At 37.2% G+C, this 21,322-nt stretch overlaps 1 protein-coding gene across 8 annotated transcripts in view; it reads right to left on the bottom strand.

The window, feature by feature from the left end:
- The window catches only part of LOC119783782 (deleted in malignant brain tumors 1 protein-like), a 143,752-nt gene that overhangs the window by 111,742 nt on the left and 10,688 nt on the right, over positions 1-21,322 (bottom strand). For 7 of the 8 annotated variants that reach the window (XM_038285450.1, XM_038285458.1, XM_038285454.1 and 4 more), the window contains 11 exons: positions 19,244-19,342; positions 19,088-19,126; positions 18,458-18,599; positions 18,185-18,369; positions 18,002-18,100; positions 15,058-15,120; positions 14,022-14,120; positions 13,889-13,924; positions 13,227-13,238; positions 12,832-12,930; positions 12,688-12,726 (listed from right to left, as the gene is read on the bottom strand). In XM_038285450.1, coding sequence (XP_038141378.1) covers positions 12,688-12,726; positions 12,832-12,930; positions 13,227-13,238; positions 13,889-13,924; positions 14,022-14,120; positions 15,058-15,120; positions 18,002-18,100; positions 18,185-18,369; positions 18,458-18,599; positions 19,088-19,126; positions 19,244-19,342 — 912 coding nt within the window. The remainder of the gene's footprint in view (positions 1-12,687; positions 12,727-12,831; positions 12,931-13,226; positions 13,239-13,888; positions 13,925-14,021; positions 14,121-15,057; positions 15,121-18,001; positions 18,101-18,184; positions 18,370-18,457; positions 18,600-19,087; positions 19,127-19,243; positions 19,343-21,322) is intronic. The other variant, XM_038285451.1, reaches the window with a different exon arrangement.

Raw genomic sequence — 21,322 nt, 5'->3', positions numbered from 1 at the left:
ATCAACGTATAATTTGATTTATTTTAGTTTTCTTTTAATTTTATACATATTATCTCAGTTTTATTGAGTTTTAATAGGTTAGTCATGCATGTTTGAGTAGAATGATTGTTCTTAATAAATTCTTATATTATTTTTAATTGCAGTTGTTGTGAATTTATTCCATATGGGTGCAGATTTATCAGTTTGACCATGATTTGAGCTTGATTCACCCTTTAATTTGTTTCATTTGCCTAACACACACCCAGTTGACATGTTTTCACAGAACAATATATGATACTCCAAAAGTTGCCTTACTGATAAACATATTGCAAAACCCCACTGCGGTGGACATTACACATAACATATTGTGGCATTCCTGTGCTGGCAGTAAATGCAACAAGTGGATGCAGTAAATATTTGAAAGATGTTCCAATCAAATGAGACTGGAAGGGAGGCAAAGGTCCTAGGTTATCCTTGAAGAAAATCCATTAGAAGCTGCAAAATGAGTCAAAATATACACCCAGAGTTACAATGAAAGGGTTTAGATGGGTGCAAGTGGTCTCAAACTCTGATTCTGCTGTGCCCTACAACTTAAAAATTTCTACCAAGCTTAATTTATATTCAGTCAAGCTTTACATGCTCTCCTATCTAATATTGAGTCAGGTGGGTTGATACAGAGATGCATCGAATGTTACAGGACACAGATCCTCAAGGACCAGCATTTAAAACCACGGGTTTAGACAAATGTATGAAACTGAGAATCCAAATGTATGAAACAGAGAAACTGACAAGGCATGATGACTGATGTGTGCAGATATTCTCCATTTGATCTGACTGGTGGGTTACAATGAATATTGGAAGATATTTGTGAGCAAGAATTATTTGGTATGACTTATGTTTAAAAGAAAATAATAAATAAATCCATTGTAAAAATACATTTGCCTCAAATAAAATGTAAAAATCAAAGTCGATTGAGCACTAAATCCGAACTGTACCTGAGCCGGGTTTAAGAGAGCTTATAAACTCAGCCCTGAATCCTCGGCCGACCATAGAGCTGTCTGTCCGGAAGAGCACAGTCATGTAGTTGGAGGTGGAGTGGAAAGAGCTCACACTGTTGTTGCACACTCTCCCCAAGTATGGTGAATAAACAGACGGCCCATCATAGAGTGCAATATAGTCACAGCTGCAACAGTTCTCCAACCTGTTTGGCAAAATGACAATACAAATTAATAGGAATTAAGTACTCTTTTACAAAGATTTGTACAATTGTTAAATCAAATTCAGCTGTTTGCCACAGATCTCTTTACTGTATATTCTCCATCCTTATATTACAGCTTGATTAGATTGTTTTCACTTACTCAAGGTAAGAAAATTCCAGGAAGACCCTTTGGTCGTATGCAGCTCTGAGCTGCCACACACAGTAGGAGTTGTCGCTGTAGTGGCCAGGATGGTTGGGGCTTGTAAGGGTGCCAGAGCCAAACAGGGAGCCTCCACACGACCCTGATGAAAGAAATCAAGATCATCTTGGTAAATAATTAGATTTTAATCATGATGCTTTATTTAATATCCCACCCCAAAGTGAAAAAAAAAATAAAGACTTACCCGAGGGTGTTGTTTCAACTAAACAGTAGGCTGTTTGAGGCTACTGTTTAGGCAACACAGTCTAAGGCGCGCATTTTGTCGAATCAGCATATTGATATGGCACACTTTTGAGGTGGGATGGATTATCTCAGCAAAGGCGAAGTTCTGACTTTCACAGATTTAGACTGGTTTTGTGAACAAAATTTTAGTGAAATGGTTATATTGTGTATGTGGAAAAAATGTTAGATCTTTGAGTTCATCTCATAAAAAATAGGAGCAAAGCCAAAAGTGTTGAATTCATATTATTGTTGAGTCTATTTATACCACCCTGCTCTTTTTGATATTTAAACTTTATTCTGTTATACCAGCTGATAAATTTAAGAGATAACTTTTTAGAATAATCTCCAACTCCAAATAGGTTAACATCTGGAGATATACAGTTAACTGCACTTCATTGTTTAAAGGTTTAATGTAATTACATTTTTAGGTTTAAAGGAATAGTACACCCAAAACACGATTAGCCTTCATTTTCTACTCACCCCCATGCTGAACAACACTCTGGAGTACTTTTTTGATATCTCAAATGCATCTGGAGATCTGGGAGGCTTCTTGCTGTCTGCTGACATTCAAATAATGGAGGTCTATGGTGCCCGAGGCAGAAAGGTCCATAAAAGTCCACAAAAAACGTGTCAATATTCCTCCATACTGCTCGTCCAATGTATTCCAAGTGTCCTGAGTGGGTAGCATCCAGAATTTACTCGAAACGAAGTCATTTAAAATGTTTTTAGAGCATAAACAGTAGTGTATAGGATTTCCTAAAAGCGCCCCCATGCGCGCTCACGATTCTACGGAAGCCGGCAGACCAAACCAGATGAAAGTGCGCATTCAGCTCGGCAAAGAACTCATGCTCTTCCTCAACACTGAAGTCCTCAGACATTTTTCTTTCGTTGTTTCTTTCTTTGCACAGGTAAACAGCACATTTCTTCTTCTACGCTTGCATTATTGGCAGAGCAGACGCTGAATGCGCACTTTCATCTGGTTTGGTCTGCCGGCTTCCGTAGCGTCATGAACGCGCCGGCGCGCGCTTTTAGGAAATCCTATACACTACTGTTTATGCTCTAAAAACATTCTAAATGACTTCGTTTCGAGTAAATTATGGACGCTACCCACTCAGGACGCTTGGAATACATTGGACGAGCAGTATGGAGGAATATTGAAACGTTTTTTGTGGACTTTTATGGACCTTTCTGTCTCGGGCGCCATAGACCTCCATTATTTGAATGTCAGCAGACAGCAAGAAGCCTCCCAGATCTCCAGATGCATTTGAGATATCAAAAAAGTACTCCAGGGTGTTGTTCAGCATGGGGGTGAGTAGAAAATGAAGGCTAATCATGTTTTGGGTGTACTATTCCTTTAAGGTTGTTTTTTATTTTAACTTTTAACTTTTTTGTCACTCTTATATAATAACAATCACCCCAGATACAAATATTGCATATTTATTCTAAACACAGCATGTATTTTTTTTCAGTCCATATGTTTTTTCCTGTATAATATTAAAGAGAAAAAGAAATCATACCTGTGGTGGGCGCCACAGTGGTTGAACCACAGTAAGCTGCATGAATCAGGACATAAAGTGATTATATCATATATTACATCGAATTATTAGATATGGATGGAGAATAAATTGATGCTGCAGATTTTGTGCTTACAGTAGTAGTCATGGCAGCAGGTTCCATTCCGCTGACATGAGTAGGAGCAGGAGCAGCTTCCCATATTATAACCACAGTTGTAACGACAGGAAGGTTGATCTGTGAGACAGGAGAGGTTAGAGAAGTTTTTGTTTTTTTATTAATATAGGTTCACATCTAGCGTGATAAACAGTTAACTATACTAGGAGCAGGAGCAGCTTCCCATATAACCTTGTGACGTTTGTTTTTAAAAATTTAAATACACCTGTTCCCCCATTATTCTTTACTTCACTGCCCATAAACTTTTTTAAGTTTCTTGATATGGTAAAATTTTAATTAATTTTCATCAAATTTATTTCAGTTAACATTTTTTATTCAATAAAGTTTTGAAGCGTCATGAGCTTACAAGGCAGTTTTGGAGCTTGTAATTTGTGTGCCTAATTAAGGCAACTGAGTGAATGGGGACAGGGTATTTATTGTTAAATTGTTTTTTTTTAGAAAGGGTAAATAAAACGCTGGAATTATAAAATTATTATAAAAATAAAGAATGTCTTTGCGTTTTCATTTTAAATGAATCTTTAAAAGCCGGTCAGCCCTGAATATTTATTTTGATATTTTTTTCTTTAAGAATCAAAATGGAGAAGCTAAAGGGTCAAAATCTACACCACAAAATTTTTATTTATCTGTGATATATAGGTTGTATTTGTCTATAGCAGAAATAAAATCATATCTTTAAAGTGCAAAAGAGTAAGAGAAACCTTTTTTTTTAGGTACCAGCAGGATTTTAAAACTACTTTCATCCCTGCATAACCTCATTTGTCAAACCTGTCGTGGTTGAGTGGTCCAGTCCTGGATCAGAGGTGGTTCCACTGGTGCTATTGCAGTAAGCTAGAAAAGAAGAAAGAATGACTGAGGTAAATTTCACAGTCATTTACTCCAGTTATGCGGCAGCTGTTTTGGAGTTGTAACCACAAAGCTGCAGTGTTGGGCACGTTACTTTGAAAAAGTAATTAGTTATAGTTACTAGTTACTTCTCCCAAAAAGTAACTGAGTTACTAACTGAGTTACTCCACAATAAAAGTAACTAGTTACTAGTAAAAGTAACTATTGCGTTACTTTTGCGTTTCTCGCCCCCGTAACCCTCATTACCCAGCCCCCACCTTCTCGCCATGTGTTTCAAAAGCCATCTGAATAGAGCGGACGACAAAGACAAGAACCTGCAGAGAGTTTTGCATTCATTGCAACTCAACGTAAATGACATCAGGGGGGAACGCCATGTGAAGTTTTTTAACAGGGCATTCAGATCTGGTGAGTATATGAAATTAATAACTGGGGATGTCTAATTCTGAAATCCTGTGTGTTTGGGTTGTTATAGATACTGCAACATCTATCTATCTATCTATCTATCTATCTATCTATCTAGATGTATACTCTTTGTGTGACATAAAATATGGATCTCCATCCCTGCCACAAAGGCCATCAAATAATGTTTAAAATAAAAAATACAGTAGGTTGAAAAGGCAGAGTATCCATCCATCCATCCATCCATCCATCCATCCATCCATCCATCCATCCATCCAGATTTCTCCCTTTCTCCATATAGGCTATCATTTCTGGCTGTTGTCAGGTTCATTTGATCGTTCACGCTCTCCATAGTTCTCCTGTGGCGCGAGCACAGGGCGACTGTTGCGCACCTTTAGCAAGAATGCGCGTTTCCTGTCGCTTGCACGGTGAATCGTGCCGCCTGCGCTGTGCAGAGATGCAGGGGAAACCGTACGTGATGGGGAAACGCAGCTCGACGTAACACCGGTATTTCCATCAGGAAAACGCTGTTTTGCTGCTGGAGTACTCCTCACTCTCCATCTCTCCGTGTGTGCTGTACGTTAACACCCGCCAGCAGAAACACCCACCTACCCAACTGACAGACGGAATCTCACTATACATCAGCCATTCTCATCCTCCCCTCTCTCATGACAAGGCGCGCACGAGTCCTATCATGAAAAAAGGTTCATTGTGCGACCTGAGTAACGCGCAGTAGCGGGGTGTCGGCAATGGTAATGTTATAGTTACAGTCAAAGTAATTAGTTAGATTACTCGTTACTAAAACAAGGTAACGGCATTAGTAACGTGGGACATCACTGCAAAGCTGTGATGTCCCACTGAGGTACAGACACTGCTGCACACTTTAAAGTGTAATCTCACAAAGCAGAGATCCAAGTCTAAGTTTCCACTGACTAAAATCATTGATTTAGCTGATTTTGAAGTCAACTAATTAGTACTTAACACATAATTTAAAAACAGTCTTAAATTTGAAGGCTATTGGACTTTCATCTAGGTTTTTTCTTAAGATGCTTTGGACACCTATCAATGGGTCTTTGTCAATTCTGGTGGCTGCCCGATAGCTCCTGAAGAGGTGTTGAAACGTCTTCAGAAAAAAAGTCAAGTTGCCTTCCAGTTTAAGCCCTTTTTGGGGTTACCACAACCCCAGATGACAGAGAATTTACACAGGCATATTTGACAAATTGATGTTTTTTTGCTTTTTTTTTCAGAACATTGTATTCAAAACAAAAATGTTTTGACTACATAAGTTTAATTATTTTTAAAATGTCATTGAGTGTTAATGGTAAATGACTTGCACTTACATCGTGCCTTTACAAGTCAGGGAACTGCAAAGCTCTCTACACTACATTCTCAACCAAACTGTGACCCTTACCCTAAACCTCACCATTACAGCTTCCCACCCAACCCTAACCCCAACATAAACTCATTTCACACCTAACCCTAAAAAAGCACTTGTACCCATGGTGACCAGGTATTTGAAGAGCAATCACTCCCCATGATGTGCAGTGATTTATGGAAAGTGGTCCCCACAATGTGTGAAATACCCTCTACACTTACACACAGACACACACTAATGGTACGGTTTAGTGCCTGTTGGGGCATGAGTGGAAACATGACTGTGAGCTTTTTTCTTTGTAAAGTTGGAGCTTGGGCTGCCCCCTCAACTGGACCATTCCAGGTCTCTACTAATTTCCAGGCTAATACACATCTATGCAGATAATCCCATTGTTAGCCTCCATCTACTGCTAAATACATCTTGTATTAAATAATACCTTGTATTTTTCAGCGATTTTGTTATATATGCATTGCCTTTTTCTACTTGCTGTATTGATCTCTCTCCAGGTGTCGAAGCCGACAACAAACGAGGTTTTCTTGTGTTCTCTTTTTCTCTCTTTTAGTATAACCTACTCCAGGGGTGTCAAATAACAAAGCACAAATACTTTGTCACTGTACTTAACTACACTTTTTAGGTATCTATACTTAACTCCATTACTTATTTTTCTTCCTACTTCTGACTTCTGCTTATTACATTTTCACACAAGTATCTGTCATTTCTATTCCTTACATTTTTAAAACAAACGTTACTCGTTACTCTTGGCTTGGGTTTAATGTCTATAAATATTTATTTCACTTCATGTGCGCCATCTAATACAGATCATTGGCACCATCCACATCTAGTGAAAATTAGTGTCATTGTATGAGTCATATAACGCAAACACTCATTGGTTACTGTAGGTAAAGGAAATCATCAGAAGCAAACAGGTGTTCTTCAAACTGCAATGCTACAATGTCGGATTTAGAAAAAGATGTTGAAATGTCTGAAAGGTCGGACACAGGCGAGAGCGTATCGGGAGATGGAGACCAACAAGACCTCCCATCGTCCCAAAGAATCTTTCGAAGTAGGCGACAAAAATTAGTTTTCAATTTATATAGTGGCATCTGGCTGTTTTTTCAAAGGGGACATAATACTTTAATACTTTAAGTAGTTTTTGGAGCACATACTTTTTCACTTTTACTTGAGTAAAGAGATCAAGTTAATATTTCAACTTTTACCAGAGTGTTTTTAAACAGAAGTATCTATACTTCTACTTAAGTAACAAATGTGTGTACTTTTGACACCACTGACCTTCTCTGACTTCTAACTTTGTGCTTTGTGCTATTCTTTACTCTAATTCCTTTGTGTTTATATTTCTGTGTCTGCTGTATATGAAATGACCCCAAAATGATGTTTAATGAAGTATTTTGCAAGAATTACAGAGAAGCCTTTAATGCAACACATCGGACAGTAAACCAGTTAAGCTTCCTTTGGCACTGAGAGAAAAGCAAACTACACTGTTTCCACTTGTGAAAATAAATCTGTTGGGCTTCTCTATAGCATGACAAACTATTCTGAGTGCTACAGTACTGGACAGGACATGTTGAAAACAGTGTTTATTTTGTGATATTACATCACTGCTTACCTCTGAAATCATCACAGCAGGTCCCTCTGTATTCACAGTCTGAGCTGCAAGAGCAGTTTCCAGCCTGGTAACCACAGTTGTACTGGCAGGAGCTTTCAGCTTCAAGATAACATAGCCAAATTATGTATAAACTGGCAACGCCTCACATTTTGTTGAATATTGACTATAACCACAGTATCTTACCAACACTTGTGTAGCTAGCTTGAAATCCCTGTTTGGTCACACTGCCATCAGTTCTGAAGCGAACAGTTAAATAGGGGCCAGTGGAATGGTAGACAACATAATTTGTGCTGCAGAGTCGCAACACAATCCTGCTACTGGTACTGGAGCCATCGTAAACAGAAATCCAATCATAACCACACTCGGTGCTGAAACCAAACAGGGTGAAAAGAAAATTGAAAATAATTAATATACAACAGAAAAGCTGAATGTTTCTCCTTTTCAGAACATTCACTTACTCAAGATCAGAAATCTGCAAACGAATAAACTGACGACCAGGTCTAATGTACCAAGTACAGTCTAGGTTGTTTGTGTAGTTGTTTGGATAGTTGGGGCTTTCAAAAGTGCCACTGCTGCCATAAAGGTACCCGCCACAGGATACTAATGAAAACAAAAACCATGAAACCAACAGTTTGTAAATCTGCACAACAAAGGTGTTTCAATAAAGTAACCTTTTACACATTAAAATATTTTACTCACAATGACTTTATTATTTTATAGCCAGAATTTAAATGGATCTAATTAATTTAATATACTGTTCATCAGTCCGTACATGTGGATTGAGTAAACTCTTCAGTTCAGTGTCTAACTGGATGTGTTTATTTGGTTAAGTGCATTGAAATGACATTTGTTGGGAAGTTACATATAAATGAGCATAATTAAATATACAAGTGTATTTGTTTTTCTGTAATTTCAAGAAAAATTTTGGGTTGTTTTTTTTTTTACACTTATTATATCACTGTGTTTAGTTTTTTTCCCTGTAAAATAACTATGACAACAAACTAGTGATTTTCTTTCACTTAAAGGTTGCACAACATCCTCCTACCTGGTGTGGGGGTAGAAGTTTGAAGATGTCCACACTCATCTGCATAATTTAGCAAAATAGTGAAAATAAAGTTATTTTTCTGATCATATATATAACGATAGAAAATAACTGTTTACAAAGGTGAAATACAGATGCAGATCCAGCTGATACTGCAGATTTTGTGCTTACAGTTGAAGTCATGGCAACAGTTTCCATTCCACTGACATGAGGATGAGCAGGAGCAACTTCCCATATCATAACCACAGTTGTAACGACAGGAAGGCTGATCTGTGAGAAAAGTTAAGAAGTTTGAAAAATGATCATATCATCTATTTTTAACCTTATATCTAAAAGTTCAACTACACTTGTTCCCCCGTTATTCTTTAAAATATTAGAAAACTACTGCACACAAAATTGTAAAACCTTCTTGATCTGGTCAAATTAATTTTTTGGTGGGGTTGGATATGTATTGTTTCATTTTCATTTTGATTCTACGAACTTGTTCATGAATTTTTACTTTAGCTTTTTTGCCTCAGCAACATTGTCAAAATTAGAAGTTTTCTGTTCCAAAATGCTACAGAATGTATCATTTGAAGGCAGGACTGGAAAAAGATTTAAAATTCTTCAAGATATAAAAACCATAATGATTAAGCTCCATTATATGGCAGATACTTGAAAGCCCCATGTGTTCCCGGCAGAGCACCTTGAAGATCTTCCTTCTCCATGGAACCACCTCTCACTTACAGTCTTTAACACAGTCTCTATGTTAGACTAGAGACTAGCCTCATCAGAAAAAGTCTAAGTCTTTGATTTGTGAGACCCCTGGACTGAATCCCAGATGGGTCAGAAGGGGCTTTAGCTGCAAAAAAGAATTGACCTGTTATGTGTTCCAGTAGTAATTAATTGCTGCTTCGAGCCCTAATTATCATTTTCATTCATCTTATTTTGTTCACAATCGGTCCACGTAAAATGAATAAATGCAAAAAGAATAACATTTATTTATTAAAAGGTTGTTTAAACTCTTATACCTGTGGTTGCCGTGGTAACATCAGTGGACCATCCACACATAGCTGCATGAATCAGAAGATACAGTGATTATTTTTATTTATTTCACAGTGGAAACCACTGCAACCAAAACATTTCTGATTATGGAGGTAAAAATAATGTATGCTGCAGAGTTTTCACTTACAGTGGTAATCATGACAGCAGTTTCCATTCCACTGACATGAGGATGAGCAGGAGCAGCTTCCCATATCATAACCACAGTTGTAACGGCAGGAAGGCTGAGCTGTGAGAAAGGAGTGAGGTGAATGAATTTTGAAAAATTATCCCGTCATCGATTTTTAAGCTTATTTTAAAAAAAGTTAAATTATACTTGTTCCACCATTATTGTTTAAAATATATATCTGCACAGAAGATTTTAAAAGTTTCATGATCTGGGCAAAATTTTCATCAAAACATTTTTTTCTTTTACAAAATTGGATGTATGTGTTTTTTCATCTTGTTTTTTTTTTCTATGAGATTATTTAAGAATTTTAAATTATTATTTTTTTTTACTCAGAAATATTTTCAAAATTTGAAGTTTTCTGTTACAAAGTGCTACATAATGCAAGATTTGAAGGCAGGACTGAAAATAGATTTTAAATTCTGCATGATATAAAAACCCTAATGATTAAGCTCCATTAAATGGCAGATATTGAAAGCCCCATGTGTTCCCGGCAGAGCACCTTGAAGCTCTTCCTTCTCCATGGAACCACCTCTCACTTACAGTCTTTGACATAGTCTCTATGTTAGACTAGAGACTAGCCTCATCAGAAAAAGTCTAAGTCTTTGATTTGTGAGACCCCTGGACTGAATCCCAGATGGGTCAGAAGGGGCTTTAGCTGCAAAAAAGAATTGACCTGTTATGTGTTCCAGTAGTAATTAATTGCTGCTTTGACCCCTAATTATCATTTTCATTCATCTTATTTTGTTCACAATCGGTCCACGTAAAATGAATAAATGCAAAAAGAATAACATTTATTTATTAAAAGGTTGTTTAAAACTCTTATACCTGTGGTTGCCGTGGGAACATCAGTGGACCATCCACACATAGCTGCATGAATCAGAAGATACAGTGATTATTTTTATTTATTTCACAGTGGAAACCACTGCAACCAAAACATTTCTGATTATGGAGGCAAAAATAATGTATGCTGCAGAGTTTTCACTTACAGTAGTAGTCATAACAGCAGTTTCCATTCCACTGACATGAGGATGAGCAGGAGCAGCTTCCCATATCATAACCACAGTTGTAACGGCAGGAAGGCTGAGCTGTGAGAAAGGAGTGAGGTGAATGAATTTAAAAAATGATCATGTCATCTATTTTCAAGCTTATTTAAAAAAGTTTAAATATACATGTTCCACCATTATTGTTTAAAACATTATATAAATGCACAGAAAATTTTAAATGTTTTATGATCTGGGTAAAATTTTCATTAAGTGAATTTTTTTTCTTTTAAAAATTTGGAAATGTGTTGTTTCATCTTGTTTTTCTTTTCCATGAAATAATGTAAGAATTTATTTTACCTTTTTTTTTTTTTTTACCTCAATAATATTTTCGAAATTAGAAGTTTTCTGTTACAAAATGCTACACAGTGTATGATTTGAAGGCAGGACTAAAAATAGATTTTAAATTCTGCACAATATAAAAACCCTAATAATAAAGCTCCATTATATGGTAGATATTGAAAGCCCCATGTGTTCCAAGCAGAGATCTTCCTTCTCCATGGAACAAACTCTCACTTACAGTCTTTGACATATCTATATGTTAGACTAGAGACTAGGCTTAAAGCCAAGACCAGATCTAAAGTTTTACCTTCCCATGAGCTGATACTTAAAGGATCTCATGTAGCTCAGCTTATTCTGAGCTATCTCTGTAGGTACGCTGCTATATTCTAAGGATACTAGAAGACAAATCTGCTAATTTTCCTTCCTTTAATTTTGTGGGGTTTTTTGTTTTTAACTTTTGTCTTAAAGAAAAACATTTCTAATTTAAATATAAAAATGATCATGACTGTTATTGTGGCTTCCAAACAGATCCTTTTAGAAGCCGAGAGCTTCTAAGAGTTCAGATCCTCTTTGTTGTCCTATTTGTGACACGCCTAAAATTTATTGTAACAGATATGCTGACTTCTAGAAAGCTGTTGTTTGGTTTATTACCACCAGCATAAGCTATGGCAGTTCCCTGTTTGGTCCTCTGCATTTGGGTCTGAACCTTAGTAAAATCATGACAACAACTTCATCAATTATATACTATCCACACAGAATGTAATGGAAGTTGCACTTGCAACAAGATAAAAACGTGGAAAAGTCTAGGAGGTGCAAATACTTTTCCAAGGTACTATAAAGGTTGAGCTGGAACACACAGGGTGTTTAAGTTAATGTTTCCTATTGACAGGAGTGGTAACAAACTCAGCTCACCCAGATGGTTACCACAGCTGTATTGATGAAACAAGCAGAACTGGGAGAAACAGGTTAAAACTGAGGTTTAACAAGGCTAAACTGTTATTTTAGGTGGTTTACCATGACTTAATGAGCTTTGTGGTGTAATCTTTGTGCTATTAAAGATCTGTAGTGAATAATGTTTTTACAAGCTAATCCTGCTTCAGTCTCCTACATGTTTTTATCTCTGGCCTCTCTGCTGTGTTCCCTGACCTCCAATCTAACATTGTTCACCAATGTTATCTAACACATAACTGGAAGCTTCAGGGAAATGCTGGATTTACAATCTGATTAAATTAAAGACCGTTTCTCTTTAGAACTTAAAGAGACATCTCAAGGCAATTAGTTCTACCTGATTTGTGTTCAAAAGACTACAATGAGAGATAAAAGAAACAGAGGTATACTGTACTACGCATTAATACCTTATCTTTTTCTTGATCTATAACATGTGATCCAAACAGAATATATTGGAGTTGGCAGTTGCAACATGACACAATGTGGAGAGGTCTGGGAGGAGCAAAACCCAGAAAAATTACTATAGACTTGTTTGGTTTGACTGTTTTTACAATGTCTGACTATTTCAACATTTATTAATGTTCTCATATTAAAAACTTTGAAAGGATTGTCTTACATGTGGTAGGATACTCGGTGGTGCCGTAATCACAGTATGCTGCATAAGAGAGATAAAAAGAGTTGTTACTATTATTTCACAGCAGTGTTTATAAGAGCTTTAATGAAAATTTATCAACAAGGAATCTGTTCAGGTTGCACTTACAGTAGAAGTCATCACAGCAGTTTCCATTGTATTGGCAGGAGCTGGAGCAGGAACAGCTTCCCAGGTGGTTTCCACAGTTGTAGCGGCATGATGGTGGAGCTGGAACACACAGGGTGTTTAAGTTAATGTTCCCTATTGACAGGAGAGCTAACAAACTCAGCTCCCCATGTGGTTACTACAGCTGTATTGATGAAACAAGCAGAGCTGAGAGAAACAGGTTAAGACTGAGGTTTAACAACACCAATTTGTTGTAGGAAGATTAACTGCTGACTAAGGCAGAAAATACAGAAGCATAAATTCACATCAAAGTCATTCAAAATACATGATACAAACAGGTTTTAAACCCACATTATGGAAAAAGTTTTTAAACTAAGTAATATTGTTGAACCTCATACCTGTTGTCTGACCTGGAGGATTTAAAGAGACTCAGTGTTAGTCATAGCATGAACAATCATCTCAAAATGTATTGGTATAATTTACAGAAGAAAATGAATAGTGAAACAAAATAAAAAGAAGCAGTCAAACAAAATTACGACAGCCCCACCCTGACTCTCTCATCAGTGAGACAGGTGAGTGAGCACCTGTACACTTACTTCCACGATGCACACACATTCATAACCAGGCACACCATGCACCACATTTCCATTATATCTCCTCAGCTGTATTGTTTTATAAGTAGAATAGAACTGTATGTATTTAATTGCCTTCATCAGTCTGTATCTACATTCCCCTTTGGTGCATCAGAAAAAGTCTAAGTCTTTGATTTGTTAAACCCCTGGACTGAATCCCAGATGGGTCTGAAGGGGCTTTAGCTGCAACAAAGAATTGACCTGTTATGTGTTTCAGTAGTAATTCATTGCTGCTTTGACCCCTAATTATCATTTTTTATTCATCTTGTTTTTTAGGATTAAGATTGTTTTTTTATTTTAACTTTTCTGTCACTCCTATGTCATAACAACCACTCAAGATAAAAAATATTGCATGTTTACTGCAAACACAGCATGTGTTTTTTTTAGTCATTGTTTTTTTTTTTTTTTTATAATTGATTAAATCATACCTGTTGGGGGCTCCTCAGTGGTTGATTCACAGTAAGCTGCATGAATCAGAACATAAAGTGATTATATCATATATTACATCGAATTATTAGATATGGATGCAGAATAAATTGATGCTGCAGATTTTGGCCTTACAGTTGTAGTCATGGCAGCAGTTTCCATTCCACTGACATGAGTAGGAGCAGGAGCAGCTTCCCATATCATAACCACAGTTGTAACGACAGGAAGGTTGATCTGTGAGACAGGAGAGGTTAGAGAATTTTTTTTTTATTAACCATTTAATCTGTTTTACTATCTTTAAGTTTTAGCATTTAAGTAGAATCCCTCCTTTAAAAATCTCCGGTTCCATATAGGTTCACATCTAGCGTGATAAACAGTTAACTAGACTAGGAGCAGGAGCAGCTTCCCATATAACCTCAGTTGTGACGATAAGAAGCCATTTTTAAGTTTTTTTTTAAACGTTTAAATACACCTGTTCCCCCATTATTCTTTACTTCACTGCACATAAACTTTTAAAAGTTTCTTGATATGGTAAAATTTGTATTAATTTTCATCAAATTCATTTCAGTTAACATTTTTTATTAAATAAAGTTTTGAAGAGTCATGAGCTTAAAAGGCAGTTTTGGAGGTTGTAATTTCTATTCAAAGCAGTATGATTAGTAGTCCCCACAAAAGCAACTTTGTAAGATATAAAAGTTGAAACTATTCTCACTAAAACTTTAATTTTTAACTGCTTATCTTTTCTACATCAGCCTTAGCATGGCAAAAAATATTACTATTCTTTGTAAGTTGATTGCCATAATGCTAATTAAGGCAACTGAGTAAATGGGGACAGGGTTTTTATTGTTAAGTTGTTTTTTTTTTAAGGGTAAATAAAATGCTGGAATTATAAAATTATTATAAAGATAAATAATGTCTTTGCATTTTCATATTAAATGAATCTTTAAAAGCCGGTCAGCCCTGAATATTTATTTTGATATTTTTTTCTTTAATAATCAAGATGGAGAAGCTAAAGGGTCAAAATCTAAACCACAAATTTTTAATGTATCAGTGATATATAGGTTGTATTGGTCTATAGCAGAAATAAAATCATATCTTTAAAGTGTAAAAGAGTAAGAGAAACCTTTTTTTTAAAACTACTGTCATCACTGGATAACATCATTTGTCAAACCTGTGGTGGTTGAGTGGTCCAGTCCTGGATCAGAGGTGGTTCCACTGGTGCTATTGCAGTAAGCTGGAAAAGAAGAAAGAATGACTGAGGTAAATTTCACAGTCATTTACTTCAGTTATGCAGCAGCTGTTTTGGAGTTGTAACCACAAAGCTGTGATGTCCCACTGAGGTACAGATACTGCTGCACACTTTAAAGTGTAATCTCACGAAGCAGAGATCCAAGTCTAAGTTTCCACTGACTAAAATCATTGATTTAGCTGATTTTTTTAAAGTCAACTCAAAACAGTCTTAAATTTGAAGGCAACTGGACTTTCATCTGGGTTTCTTCTTAAGATGCTTTGGACACCTATCCATGGGTCTTTGTCAATTCTGGTGGCTGCCAGATAGCTCCTGAAGAGGTGTTGAAACGTCTTCAGAAAAAAGTCAAGTTGCCCTCCAGTTTAAGCCCTTTTTTGTTAGGAATCCAGTTTGTGTGGTCTGTTTTTGTGGTTGTTTGTGTGTTTTTCTCCCTCCACCACCGGTTGGTGCCCCGTCCTCGTTTGCCCTCCTGCACACGTGCGGCTTGTCGGATCATTATCTGGAGGAGTATTTGAGCAGTGGACTATCACTACCTCGAGGCCAGAGTGTTTGCCAGTTTTGGGTACTCTAGCCAAGCTGAGTTTAGCTGAGTCTAACGAGTTTTTTGTTTTTGCTCCCCGGCAGGAAGCTTTCCTGTGTTACTGGATTCCTGGACCTTCTCTCCCCTGGAAGGAAAAACCGAGTTACACTGAGCAGGGGAAAACCTCCACATGTTCCGTTCAAGTACCCATCGGAAATCCGAGTGACAGTCCACTCAATTACTCCTCCGGGTCCAACGCCTATCAACCTGTCCACCCGCCAACGTGTGCACTATTCTCTGAATTAACCAGACAGATTGGGTTCAAGGACTAACAAGGCCCCGCTCTAATGTGAGTCCCATTCTTGCAAATCTAAGTTCTTCCAAGATTCCCACGGTACCTGAACTGACCACTTAACTTCCCTTCTCACTTCCAGTTCTGGGTTACCAGCTCACTGATTTACAGATCCAACTGCTGTTTTACCCCCTCAATAAACCTGTTAAACTTTTTCCTTGCTCTCTGAGTGGTTTCTCTGCATGTGGGTCAGATTCATTAAACCGATCATGACATTTTTGTGGTTGCCACAACCCCAGATGACAGAGAATTTACACAGGCATATATGACAAATAGATGTTTTTTCTTTCTCAGAGCATTGTATTCAAAGCAAATGTTTTGACAACAAGGGTTTAATTATTTTTAAATGACATTGAGTGTTAATGGTAAATGACTTGCACTTACATAGTGCCTGTACAAGTTAGGGAACTGCAAAGCTCTCTACACTACATTCTCAACCAAACTGTGACCCTTACCCTAAACCTCACCATTACAGCTTCCTACCCAACCCTAACCCCAACCTAAACTAATTTCTCACTTAACCCTAAAAAAGTACTTGTATCTATGGTGACCAGGTATTGGTCCCCACAAGAGCAATCACTCCCCATGATATGCAGTGATTTATGGAAAGTGGTCCCCACGATGTGTGAAATACCCCCTACACTTACACACAGACACACACTAATGGTACGGTTTAGTGCCTGTTGGGGCATGAGTGGAAACATGACTGTGAGCTTTTTCCTTAGTAAAGTTGGAGCTTGGGCTGCCCCCTCTACTTGACCAATAGCCTCCATCTACTGCTAAATACATTTTGTATTAAATAATACCTTGTATTTTTCAGCGATGTTGTTATATATGCATTGCCTTTTTCTACTTGCTGTATTGATCTCTCTCCAGGTGTAGAAGCCGAGACCAAACGAGGTTTTCTTGTGTTCTCTTTTTCTCTTTTAGTATAACCTTCTCCAGGGTGTCAAGTAACAAAGTACAAATACTTTGTTACTGTACTTAACTACACTTTTTAGGTATCTATACTTTACTCCATTACTTATTTTTCTTCCTACTTCTGACTTCTGCTTATTACATTTTCACACAAGTATCTATCCTTTCTATTCCTTACATTTTTAAAACAAATGTTACTCATTACTCTTAACTTGTGTTTAAAATTTATAAATATTTATTTCAAGTCATGTGCGCCATCTAATACAGATCATTGGAGCCATCCTCATCTAGTGAAAACTAGTGTAACTGGATGAGTCATATGAGGCAAACACTCATTGGTTAGCTAAAGTAAATCATCAGAAGAAAGCAGGTGTTCTTCAAACTGCAAATGCGAATTGTATATGCCATGTTACAATGTCTGATTCAGAAAAAGATGTAGAAATGTCTGAAAGGTCGGACACAGGCGAGAGCGTATCAGGAGATGAAGACCGAGACCAACAAGACGTCCCATCATCCCAAAGAATCTTTTGAAATAGTCAAAAAATTAAGCTTTCAATTCATCTAGTGGCATCCGGCTGTTTTTTCAAAGGGGACTTTAAACTTTTATACCTTAAGTAGTTTTTGGGGCACATACTTCTTCATTCTTACTCGATTAAAGAGGTCAAGTTGATACAAGAATGTTTTTAAACAGCAGTATCTACTTCTACTTAAGTAACAAATGTGTGTACTTTTGACACCACTGACCTTCTCTGACTTTTAACTTTGTGCTTTGTGCTATTCTTTACTCTAATTCCTTTGTGTTTATATTTCTGTGTCTACTGTATATGAAATAACCCCAAAATTATGTCTATTACAGATAAGCCTTGAATGCAGCACTTTTGACAGTAAACCAGTTAAGCTTCCTTTGGCACTGAGAGAAAAGCAAACTACACAGTCAAACAGGACACATGTTCCACTTGTGAAAATAAATCTGTTGGGCTTCTCTATAGCATGAAAAAAACTAATCTGAGTGCTACAGTACTGGACAGGACATGTTGAAAAAAGTGTTTATTTTGTGATATTACATCACTGCTTACCTCTGAAATCATCACAGCAGGTCCCTCTGTATTCACAGTCTGAGCTGCAAGAGCAGTTTCCAGCCTGGTAACCACAGTTGTACTGGCAGGAGCTTTCAGCTTCAAGAGAATATAGCCAAATTATGTATAAACTGGCAACACCTTACATTTTTTTGAATATTGACTATAACCACAGTATCTTACCAACACTTGTGTAGCTAGCTTGAAATCCCCTGTTGGTCACACTGTGATCAGTTCTGAAGCGAACAGTTAAATAGGGGCCAGTGGAATGGTAGACAACATAATTTGTGCTGCAGAGTTGCAACACATTCCTGCTACTGGTACTGGAGCCATCGTAAACATAAACCCAGTCGCAACAACACTCGGTGCTGAAACCAAACAGGGAGAAAAAAATTGAAAATAATTAACATATAACAGAAAAGCTGAATGTTTTGCCTATTCAGAACATTCACTTACTCAAGATCAGAAATCTGCAAACGAATAAACTGACGACCAGGTCTAATGTACCAAGTACAGTCTAGGTAGTTTTGGTAGTTGTTTGGATAGTTGGGGCTTTCAAAAGTGCCACTGCTGCCATACAGGTACCCTCCACAGTTTCCTAATGAAAACAAAAACCATGAAACCAACAGTTTGTAAATCTGCACAACAAAGGTGTTTCAACAAAGTAACTTTTTACCCATTAAAATATTTCACTCATATTGACTTTATTATTTTATAGCCAGAATTGAAATGGATCTAATTAATTTAATATACTGTAAATCAGTCGGTACATGTGGATTGAGTAAACTCTTTAGTTCAGTGTCTAACTGGATGTGTTTATTTGGTTAAGTGCATTGAAATGACATTTGTTGGGAAGTTACATATAAATGAGCATAATTAAATATATCTATCCCAAGTGTATTTGTTTTTCTGTAATTCCATGAAAAATTCTTCGAAGATGTGGGTTTTGTTTTTTGGGTTGTTTTTTCTTTTTCTTTTTTTTTTACATTTATTATATATTTATTATATTTTTTTCCCTTTAAAATAAGTATGAAAAAAAAAACGAATGATTTTATTTCACTTATAGGTTGCACAACATCCTCCTACCTGGTGTGGGGGCAGAAGTTTGAAGATGTCCACATTCATCTGCATGATTTAAAAAAAAGTGATTTTTCTGATCATATATATAACAATAGGAAATAACTGTTTACAAAGGTGAAATACAGATGCAGATCCAGCTGATACTGCAGATTTTGTGCTTACAGTTGAAGTCATGGCAACAGTTTCCATTCCACTGACATGAGGATGAGCAGGAGCAGCTTCCCATATCAGAACCACAGTTGTAACGACAGGAAGGCTGAGCTGTGAGAAAGGAGAGAGGTGAATGAATTTTAAAAAAATTATATGTCATCTATTTTTAAGCTTATTTTAAAACGTTTAAACATACTTGTTCCACCATTATTGTTTAAAACATAATATAACTGCACAGAACATTTAGAAAAGTTACATGATCTGGGCAAAGGACTGGCGACCTGTCCAGGGTGTACCCCGCCTCTCGCCCAATTGACAGCTGGAGATAGGCACCAGCACCCCTCGCTACCCCAATTGGGACAAGCGTGTCAGATAATGGATGGTTGGATGGATGGATCTGGGCAAAATTTTCATCAAATTATTTTGTTTTTTCTTTTACAAATTTGGATATGTGTTGTTTCATGTTGTTGGGTTTTTTTTTTATAAATTTTAGATTTATAAATTTTTCTATAAATTATAGAATTTTACTTAATCTTTTTTTACCTCAGTAATATATACAAAATATATACAAAATGCTACAGAATGTATGATTTGAAGGCAGGACTGAAAATAGGTTTAAAATTCTCCAAAATATAAAAACCCTAATGATAACGCGCCATTATATGAAGCCTAGGTGGAAATTCAACTGAAGAAACTCATTGCTTTCCTTCATCCACCTGTGACACAGCCAATCAGCTTTGAACCACACCTCCACGAAAGCCAATCGGCATCCAAAGGTCATCTTTAAAGGCCTCCGATACGCACCTGTCTGCTCCTGTTCGCAGGCAGCGGATGCGCTGTGTGACTTCACCCAGATGACACTGTTTCAACCCACCTCCAGCCCCTCCTCCACGTTCATAGCTAAAGCTTAATCAGAGTGTCATTCCTCCCGGACTCTTACTGCGTTCCCTGTCTCATCTCAACCGGACCGGAAGAAGACCGCCATGTTGAGCCTGGTTCTGCCAGAGGTTTCTTTTCCAACGGGGAGTTTTTCCTCTCCACTGTCACTTCATGCTTGCTCATCATAGACAGGTTCTCTCAACCTGTGTTATCCAACTGGACTTCCATCTTCCAGTGCCCTGAGTAAAGCTCTAGTATCAGCTCACGCAGTCCACTGGATCTCCCCATAAAGCTAAGCATACTGTCTCTCTAACCAGCAGTCTACAGACTGACCAACCTCATCTATCTCCACTCCACCACCAGTTTCAGGCCTGGGGGAGAAACAGCCCTATTCTTTGCTCCTGTTCATGCATATCTATCAAAATTAAGCGCTGTGTTTCCTGCCGAGGTCTGATCGCCAAAGACAAAGTAACTGTATCAATAAATTTCTCCTAATTGTCTTTTCTCTTCGTTTGAGTTTTTCAGATTGAAATGGCAGATATTGAAAGCCCCATGTGTTCCCAGCACCTTGAAGATCTTCCTTCTTCATGGAACCACCTCTCACTTAGTCTTTGACATAGTCTCTATGTTAGACTAGAGACTAGGCTTAAAGCCAAGACCAGATCTAAAGTTTTACCTTTTCTTAAGCTTATACTTAAAGGGTTTCATGTAGCTCAGCTTATTCTGAGCTATCTCTGTAGGTACGCTGCTATATTCCATGGATATTAGAGGACAAAATGTTTTATCTGCTTATTTTCCTTCCTTTAATTTTGTGGGGTTTTTTTGTTTTTACCTTTTTTCTTACAGAAAAAAACATTTCTGATTTAAATATAAAAATCAACATGACTGTTATTGGGGTTCCAAACAGATCCTTTTAGGTGCTGAGTGATGGTTCAGGGCCTCTTTGTTGTCCTATTTGTGATGCGCCTAAAATTTATTGTAACAGATATGCTGACTTCTAGAACGCTTTTGTTTGGTTTATTTCCACCAGGGACAGCGCAGCAGGGATGAATATTGCAAAAGATATCAGATCATCGATTAATATATGGAAAACGAATGAATACCGAAACAAAGTGAAAAGAAGAACACAAACAAAATTACGACAGCCCCGGCCTCACTCTCTCATCAGTGAGACAGGTGAGTGCGCACCTGTACACTTAGTTCCACGACGCA

This window comes from Cyprinodon tularosa, unplaced genomic scaffold (assembly GCF_016077235.1).
Source record: "Cyprinodon tularosa strain WSP-4 unplaced genomic scaffold, ASM1607723v1 ctg210, whole genome shotgun sequence".
NCBI classification, from domain to species: Eukaryota; Metazoa; Chordata; class Actinopteri; order Cyprinodontiformes; family Cyprinodontidae; genus Cyprinodon; species Cyprinodon tularosa.
The sequence above is the reverse complement of the archived record's forward strand: the minus strand, read 5'-3'. Positions and strand labels throughout refer to the sequence as shown.